Genomic DNA, 9,856 nt, shown 5'->3' on the forward strand with positions numbered 1-9,856 from the left:
GAGTCGGTAGAACGAAGATCAGATGCCCCGCCTAGCCATTTTGTAAGGTACTGCAGCGAAAAAATAGCGGAGAATACTGATCTCTACCAAGACCAAAAGGGCCACATGACTTGTTGGGTCCCTCCAAAACGTTGATAGTTTCTTCAATTTTGATGTTTTAGTTGTTGGGAGATTTAAAACAGGGCTCGTGGCCAAAAAGAAAAGATTTTTAATAGGGCGTTCACGCTGAAACCGAATTAGCAGGAATCAAGCAGAACAAGCTGGAATGGAGTATTTTCAAAATTTTTGCCACATTCGGGTGGGCATTCCAAATAGACCTTATATACCCTTAACACGAAAAGTAATGAGCCCAAATGCCGTCAGAATGAAAATTATTTTCTATTCCTGTGAATTTGTAGTATCTTAGACATTCTTACTGCATTCTAGATATTCTTTCGGCTATATTCTGGCAGGATTCGAAGTGACTTGCCGTTTCGGTGCTTCGTCGAATGAGATAAGAATGTTTCCAATAATGTTGATATACCGTAGAATGCGGTCATACTGCAGTTAGAACAGTTAGAATAAACTTAGAATCCATTATGAATGCCATTTGGTATTTTTCGCACCTCGGCAGTTTTTAACATGTCAAAAACCTTTGGGCCAGCCACAAGAACGGACACAATTAGCTGGAATGCAGTGAAAATTTCTGGAACACACACAAAAGTAGATTCTGACGGCATTCCGGTTCATTCTTGCTCTTGTGTAAATGGGACAAATACAGGAACTGAGTGATAACCCCGGCCAACTTGTTACTACACGCTCCTTCAAAGAAAGCCAACATCTGCAAACAAATGTAAGTGTTGGGCGAAACGTACGGCCTTCGATTTGCGGTCTCAATTTTAGCGAGCATGGTCCGATTTTCCAAAGTGAAAATCCATCTTGAATCGCCAGATTGACCCCTAAATAGCAAGCGAATTTTATACCGGTAACGAGGTAGGGACGATTGACTTATCCCCCAGCCCCCCACCCACCCCACCCCACCACCACCACCTTTACAAATCAAAAATTGAGATCTAAAGGGGCATTTATTTATTTATTTATTAAGGGACATTTTCGGCCCAATAACGCCCGACGTCTTGATGGTTATATCTTTCTCACATGGTGAATGCATATGGTGCATGGTGTCTAAATGACAATTTTAACAGTAAGAGGTCCGGTGTTTTCTCGATCAGCGCGCGATTTTTAGTGATCACAACACGCAGACGTATAACTGCCGAAAATGTTCTTCAGACTTCGCAGACTTGGCGTCCGATCGATTTTCTTACAATGTTCAGTAGATGTCCCTAGTTAAACTGAATTAGTATCATGTTATATTCTTAGCTTAGCAATCTATTATTTTTTTAATAAAAAGAAAGCGAGGAGTATGAATAGAACTGCCAAATGAGTATAATCACATTACATGTATTATTGTGTAATGCATATTTTGTTGCTAATTGAGGTCCGTTCGGAACCCTTTTAAACCAGACAAAAACTTCTAATTATAACTTATGCAGCAATAGACAAATCTTCGCAAAATATTATATTGAGTCGTACGGCATGTATTTAGAATTGTAGAAAGAATTAACCTTCAATGAAAAATTATAATTGGTCCATTGAAATATACGTCTGGTATCCAAACTGACATCCAGGAGCAAAAATGAAGCCAATGTCACAAATTGACCTATTGCCTAACGGATTAATAGTGTTTACATGTTCACTCTATTTTACAGACCAACAACATGAAGAAGGCAGTGGGGGTAGGAGTGCCCTTAGTGCTGGTTCTGACTGTCGCCGTGTACCTCGGTGTGACGTGGTACAAACAGGATGAACCAAAACCCTGTCACCGTTGGATCACGAAATCCGTAGGTAAGGGAATCGTTGCTAAAACTTGCGTGACCTACAGCTTTTATTTAAAGACCATGATGATCCATGATAGCAACGTAGCATTCTCATTTTTCAACTAGAAAGGCAACGTTGAAGGCAACGTTTAAAAAATGCAGGATGTTTGCGAAGGAAAAAAATCGCAAAAAAAGAAACAACTTAAAAGGCAACATTTTCGCGAAAATGTAGGTCCCCCTATAGTAGTGCTGTGTACCTATATACAGCTGAAATTCATGATCAGGTTCAGGTCCAGACTCAAGTCTAGAGATTCAGGTTCAGGTCTGGTAGCCTCCAAATTTGACTAACACCGCAGGCGACAGACATCGTCGATACAGTATTTGAGCCGGTATGGTCCGAGGCGTTGGCGACCCCCCCCCCTCCCCACACGGACCGTCCGACCATTAAACGCCCCGCACGTTGGGCCGTCTTTTGAGTGCAAGTAATAAAATTGGTAAAAAATGTGTAAACGAACGATGCCCTGTTCGCAAGATGAAAACGTTGTAAATACAAAATACATGTCTAAAATGGGGAATAAAAATATTTCCCCTGCGGGACTCGATCCTGTGCCTTTCAGCGTGTGGCGCCCCCCTTTCACGCCCAACGGTGGTACTCTAGTTTCTAATATACGTACTAAACATTTCTTGTAGTAGTAGTCAATGTTCATAGCGATAATTTTTTGGTTACATTCCTCTTTCGTCGATGTCTGTGAAATTTAAAATCATTCTCCAAATTTTGGGTCACATTTTCTCACATTTTCCTTCCGTATTTCCTGTAAGCCTGATTGGAGCGAACAGACGACGTCATCGAAATGGCGGCGAAGTTTCATTCCCTAGTTCCATGTTGTTTTTGTCGATAAATTCCACAAAGATCAAAAGATAACGTTGTGTGTTACACTACAGGCCAAAATATGAAGCTTGTGCTTAATTCAAACAGTGCACATTGCTGTACGGGTTTGTTGGGGACTTATAATGAGCTGTGTAGGCCCAAATCAAAGCAGACAAAATATACAAGATGCAAATAAGTGAGAAATACAGTAACTTCTATTGTATTCGCTGAGCGGCCCAAGCCAGATAACTGCCCGTGATTTTTAACTGAACGATTTCGGTAGTAAATTTCTTATCCAATCCTCAGAAACGAGATTCAGAAACTGCTGTAGTTTTCAAGTTTCTTGTATATGGGCACCGCCGTCCACTTGTACAGTCGTAGCTAGGGCATTATGCAATCTTCCGGCTAACCTGTGATAGTTGGGAGACTCTCACAAAATTTCACGAAAACTTTGTGTCGGCACGACGAATTGAAACATAATCGACCGCCGGGAGAATTTGTACAGATAGAAACGTTGCAAAATGCTTGAATAACATACGTCTGGGCCGCGTACCTCTTGTGACTAGAAATAACGTTACATGCATCCCGGGAAAATAAAAAAATAATGTGACAAACTTTCAACAACAGGGTGACAAATGGGAAAATGACGTCGGTTGTATATAAAACAAAGGATTTGATTTGATTTATTCGGCTGTATAATAATGAGAATCACGGTAAGGGCAGCGTCCATTCAACAGTTTGTACATACTAGTTACTGAAGTGTGGAACTTGCGTCTGTACTGTAGTGAGAATCTAGTGACGGTAGGGATAGTTCGGAGTAAAGACGTTCGTATGAAGGATACGGTAGTCCGAAATGGCCACTGATAATCCTGGTGGTTTAATACTGGACAGATTCCAGAATCTATTGGTCACGTTTGGTAAGGCCGGCCCAGACAATGTCGGAATACTCGAGACTTGGTCTTGTGATTATAGTGTATAGTCTGAGGAGTAGATCCTTCGGAACAAAGGATCCCGGTCTGCAGTCAAAGAACAACACTCTCTATAACCTCTCCTTCACCAACTAAATTGATTTACTTTTGTGTGTTTTAGTAAAATTCAAATCTTTTCTGTAATGTACCATTTCAAGCAAAAGGACTCCAGAAGTTTACCACGTATTAAAAGCCGAATACATTCAGCACATTGATTCAAACATGGCGTCGGTTTGTAAACAAACCGGAGGGCCTACAGGTCAAATCCAACTACTTCGTCAAATAATCCCCTTTCTTGCCCAGACTTTGATTTTAATTGTGTGCTTTATTACAAGTTGCATTTATATTAGTCTGTGTAACACAAACTCCGATGCCCTGGGCTATTACTCAGACCTGTCTCAGTCCGCTCGTTCATGGTAAAGCCTTGGCCGGCTGTGTGAATTACCGCCAAAAAATCTGATTGTGTTGGGCCGATTATGTGTCTCTACGTGTAATTACTCAGACCTTCCTGAAGTTGGCATAAAATCACTCTTTTTTTTTCGAAAATAGATGAAAACTGCACCTAAACCCAAACACCTATTGCAAGAATATTGAGGTTAAAAGTCTAAGAACCCTCTCTGTTCTGCTCCAGGCTTGCCGGATTATCTCAAAGAAGCCCTGCAGAAAGCAGCCGCTGAAGATGCCCCGGAGTACGTCCAGGACAAACGCTTCATCGGGGCCATTGCCAAGATGGCTGGAGACCTTTTGTGTAAGTTTTTGCCTTCGTCAAAAATGAAATTCTTTTAGCTTGAAAGTTCATCTGTGTAGTTAGAAGTTATCATTAAACTAGTTTAGCTGTAATATCCATGGCCAACAAAAAATTGGACTCTCCCAGTCTTCGTCAAGAAATTAATAACAATCAACTGCTGTCGTGACACGCTTATGATTCACTGCTTACTGGGTCCTTACTGAGTCACGTGTTCTATCTGTCACGACAGAGTCACGTGTTCTATCTGTCACGACAGCAGTTGATTGTTCATTCCTTGACAAAGACTGGTGCTGTTCAGTCGAAAATTTGGATGAGTCCAATTTTGTGTTGAATATTGCAGTAAAACTAGTTCAATTAAGCAATGGTTTTGTTTTTGACATGATGGTGTGCAACAGTATATCCCGAGAAGCTATGGATGGATTTTTACAGAGAATAGCGGTTGACGATGCTCAAGTGTCAAAGTACTTTATCTGACATTTTCACCCTTTCAATTGCAAGTAACAATGATTATGAATGAAAGGACCGACATGATAAAAGTATCAAAACAAAAATAGAAGTTCGGATTCTTCATGCAATAATGAAATTTTAGAGTTTTGTATACATAATATTTTTTAACCCTCCAGCACCCGACCTTTTTTGCGACTAAAATGACAGAGTGGGGTCCAAACGGACCCCAAAATGTTTTGTTCATAAAATCTCAGTACCATTTCATATCGACGATCATTGTATATACATTGCTTCGTCAATGTAAGAGGAGGATTTTGAGATGTTAAGGTGTTGCTAATTCTAACTCATTATCATAATTTATGCAAAAGTTCAGAAGGACCACGTTTTGCACTAAACCTATTCCGATCAGATAGGGGAATTTTGAGGCCCTCAGCAACATTTATGTCGCATAACTCATGAACGGCTAGAGCTAAAGCTACGAAACTTGGTACTTTATCACAAAATATTGTTTGCAAAAGTTTTTAGTCAATAAAGTAAGTTTATCATTTTTGGGGGTTGCCATGGAAACCATATTCTAACAGGCAAAATTTGACAATTTCAATTTAAACAAGGTTTTCTTGGTTACTACACCTGTTTTCTGACAAAAATTAAATTCTATGAAATTCAATGTAATTGTCATGACTTAAAATTTATAATTTATGCTAATTCCATGACGTCATTGGTTAAATTCCAAGATGGCCACCCTGATTAGGCAAATGACATCATAATGTCGTCACATTACATGTTGATGACACAAATTTTTGTGATGATTTAGGTTTACATTCTTATTATTGTCAGAAAGTTTGGTAGTCATACTGTAAGTGGTTAAGGAGTTAGTCTCAAAAGTTTGTTTAAAAAACTGCACATTTTTGCTGGGGTCCGTTTGGACCCCAGAGGGACTGAACACAAACTTTCTTTATAATTTCCACATTATTGTACCAATCTTTGCGACAGCTTAGGAGAAGGTATAAACATATTGACTGACAAAGTCACGGAAGGATTTTTTCTTCAGATCAAAAATGTTTAAATGGCACTTCAAAATGTCCGCCTGGGGTCCAAATGGACCCCAGTCGAGTGTTTGAGGGTTAATATGATATGCATATACGGCTACGGTTCAACTTTTTTAATCATTCAAAATGTAAACCTTTGATAGATTTTAACCCCATTGAAACAAAGGTATTCTGCTGGCTGCTGTTTGACAGGTTTCTGTCCGAAAAAAAATCAAAACGCTTGAATAGTTGGATGGAGAATGCCTGTTTTGATACTTGATATATTCTAGGTAGGTCTTTACTCAACCTTACAATCCTGTTGTCTGTAGAAGAACTCAAAACTTTCACTTACACCGTGCCACTGGACTTAACAACAAATTAGTGTAAAAGTTTTTACCTCTCTTTTAGCATCCGCCTCGAATTTCACTTTTTCCAATAGATTAGAACTCTTAACAAAATATAACGATCTAGGGATAAAAAAAATATTTTCTTGCACCGCATGTGATAGTTTGTAATAAACGAATGACTAAGACAGGTAAGACTGAATGCAGTTTACTTAATACATTGTTTAATTATGATACATGTTCAGCGAAACCGAAGCCAGTCGACAACAAGCAACTGTCAGGTCAAATTAACCAGCTGGGTGGTATGAAGAACATGGGCCCAGACCTCATGTCAGACAGTGTGAAACAACAGCAAGAGATGACTGGAGAGGTTGAAAAAGAGGTGGCGGACAAAACTATACAAGGCTTATTTGGTAAGTAAGTGTAATGTAAGTAAGTAACAGCACCATTTTTACCATTGTGTTAAGTCTAAAACTCAGCGATATTTGTGGATTGCTTGCCGCGAGAAGTCGCCATAAATTTACTGTTGGACTTTAAATCAACTCATTTACAATTTTCCTCCGCTTGATTTAGTTCCCTTCTTAATACATGTAGTTATTTGTCATGAATGTCTATTAACCATATTTGTCATGAAAGGATCCAAAGTTAAGCGAACCAAACTGCAAATTGTTCGTTTGATCATGCACATTCTATAGATAATCATATTTTGTCAAATTTACTGACGAACACATCAAAATATACATTTAGTATATGATTGACTATAACTTTTCATAATATTTTCACTGCTACAGCTGCCCCGGCAAAGAAAGCAGCACCACCAGCTGGTGGAGGCAAACCAGCAGCTCCTGCTGCGCCTAAAGGTGGTACCGGAGAAATGAAGGTATAATAATAAAAATATCTATATCAATATCTATATATCTAAATATTTTACTTGTTTGTACGTAACTTCCTATTTTCATCTTTTACCATGGGTTTAACTAAGGCTGGTACAAGTGGCGATGGGTACTTGCCTTGATGATGATATGATGCTTTGGTAAGGGTCAGAGTAACCGTGTACGTAAATGTAAATGTCTCGATTTGAAAATAGGTAGTAAGCAAATGTATAATTAAATAAAATGTGAAAAAAAGATGGTACATGTAACTGAGCCATAAATTAGATAGTACATAGTACATACATCGTACATCCGGTTTACACTGGAGAGGAACAATACATAGTGAAGTTTCTCCAGTATGATCTGTTATTCATGACAGAACCATATACAAAATACATTTATTGTGTTTGTCATATATGTATTATGCTAATGATTTTGTCTCGCTGTTTACAGGCTGAGATAGATTTTATCGAACAGAAGGGCATGGTCCAGGACGACTTGTTTGCACCACCAGGAATGAAAATGAAGGTGGACGTTGAAAAAAGTCCCAAGTAAGTAAACGCTTACATTATCATCTAACATAATATTTACAAACAAAGCAATAGAAAATATCGCATTTAGCATCTTAGTGATGTGTAGCCTTTTGTCACATGTTTTAACTGTAGTAGCTTTAGTTAAAAGAATTTAAACAAGGATTAGTAACGTCGATGAAGGTTAGACATCAATGTTAAGTTAAAAGATACGCCAAAAAGCCGTTACTCAAGCAACTTGATAGGATTTTGGAAACGGTCAGAAGTTTCAGGTTACAACCACGCCTGTCCGGAATGAAATAACTGTAGAAAGAATAAAAATGACAGTCTAACTATTATTTTATAATAAAAAAAATCCACATTCTGTTGCAGAAAGCAGAACGAAAAAGACGACATGTCCCAACCAAAGGCGTTTGCCTACCCCATGGGGATGGGCGGTACTATGATGAACGGCTGTTTCGGGACTGGATACGTACCAGGAGATCCGTGCTACAAAGCGAAGAGGCCGCTCCCGCCATGTTTCGTAAGATTTATCACAGACTTTTACAATGCAGATGTACCCATTTCTTTTGGTCGCTGCAATTCTTAGCTTAGTTCATGATAGTTGCCAGTTTTAAACAATATTTGCGTATCTGATACCAATATCTGTAAAATGATACATCGATGAAGGCGGCTGGCTAGACATAGGGTATTTACATCTATTCAGACAAGGGGGTCTTTGAGGCAAACCAACTTTCGAATTGCTTACGCCAGAGCCATACAAATTGAATGACTTGTAATTTAGAAATTTAATTGGTAACAATTCAACAGAATTTGTTAAGTTTGGAATATTGCAGACGTTTCATTTAGCATGCATGAGCCCACTAGTTAGTGAGGAAGATTTTATTTATCATTAGGTTTGACCCAAAACTTTAACCCTATTCAGACTGGGCTTTTTGGACTATCTGTTACGGGGCGTAGGGGCTTTTGAGGTCCGCCCTTTTAAGTCCTGTTACTCTTAAACAACTTATTATATGACAATAAAATTTTCAGAGAAATAGATATCTGAAGATTTCGGAAAAAAAATTCACTTGAAAGACGTAATAATATGGCGTTATTTTGACGCCATCAATTAGATTTTGTTGGCTGCAAGCATGGAAAAAGGGCATTTCCAGAAAACCTTGAAGGTTTGCTACCAACTTTACCAAAAAATTTGTTGCCAAAAGCAGCATCAGTAACGTCAAAATGTTCGATAGCGCCCTCTTATCTATACCACTTTGGATGTTTGATTATCGCAAAAGATAATGGAAATAGACTAAAATAAAAAAATACCATGTAATTACAAATTCTAAGGGATGATAAGCTAGTTATTTTTGATCTGGTCATGTTCTGCCACCGTATTGGTTCTTGACCGTTGACGTCATTACATTTCCATAATTTATTGAAGATATTCTGGATAACCTAGAAAAAAAAGAAGTAAAACCGGGGAGGGGTGTGCTTGTTGCTGTAAAGAACAACATCATAGCAACCCACCACCCAGACCCGGACTGTCCCTGCGAGTTGACCTGGGTCCGGGTCCATCTGGCTAACAGTAAGTCCATCTACATAGGGGCCTTTTTTTGCCCCCCCCCCCCCCCCCCCTCAGCTGGTCATGATGATTTTGTAGCACTAGAAAGATCAGTGCTGCAAAAGCGGGCTAATAACAACAATGCCCACATCTGGCTAGCAGGTGACTTCAACCTGCCTGATGCGACCTGGAACCCTGAAGCTAATACCACCGCTTCCAATCCATCCACTCTCACTAGCAATTACATCAGCCTTGCCAATGACTGTGGTCTGGAACAAATGGTCTGTGAACCAACTCGTACTGTGGGGCAAACTTCGAACACCCTGGATCTGTTTCTCACCACAAATTCCACCTTAGTGGAGAGAGTCAAAATCTTACCAGGTCTCAGCGATCATGACATCCCGCTGATTGATGTTCAAGTAAAGCCCCAAACATCAAACTCAAAAGATCGGCTCATATACCTGTGGAGGAAAGCTAACATCGATGCACTCCAGCAGGATATGGCAACATACAGTCGAGAGTTTGCAGACCAGGCTCAGCACAACACTGCCTCAGAAAACTGGGAGCTGTTTAAGGCAGCCGTTAGTGGTGCTGCCAATAAGCATGTCCCCAGGAAAAAAGTGAGGCCACAATCCAACAAACCTTGGAT

General features: G+C 39.5%; 1 protein-coding gene across 1 annotated transcript in view; it reads left to right on the plus strand.

The window, feature by feature from the left end:
- LOC118404948 overlaps positions 1–9,856 on the plus strand; it is a 22,410-nt gene that overhangs the window by 8,122 nt on the left and 4,432 nt on the right. Inside the window, exons 2-7 of the mRNA XM_035804353.1 lie at positions 1,749–1,884; positions 4,324–4,440; positions 6,505–6,672; positions 7,051–7,139; positions 7,585–7,682; positions 8,034–8,184. Of these exons, the coding sequence (XP_035660246.1) occupies positions 1,758–1,884; positions 4,324–4,440; positions 6,505–6,672; positions 7,051–7,139; positions 7,585–7,682; positions 8,034–8,184 (750 nt within the window). The 5' untranslated portion in view covers positions 1,749–1,757. The remainder of the gene's footprint in view (positions 1–1,748; positions 1,885–4,323; positions 4,441–6,504; positions 6,673–7,050; positions 7,140–7,584; positions 7,683–8,033; positions 8,185–9,856) is intronic.

The sequence above is a fragment of the Branchiostoma floridae genome, chromosome 17 (assembly GCF_000003815.2).
Source record: "Branchiostoma floridae strain S238N-H82 chromosome 17, Bfl_VNyyK, whole genome shotgun sequence".
Lineage (NCBI taxonomy): Eukaryota > Metazoa > Chordata > Leptocardii > Amphioxiformes > Branchiostomatidae > Branchiostoma > Branchiostoma floridae.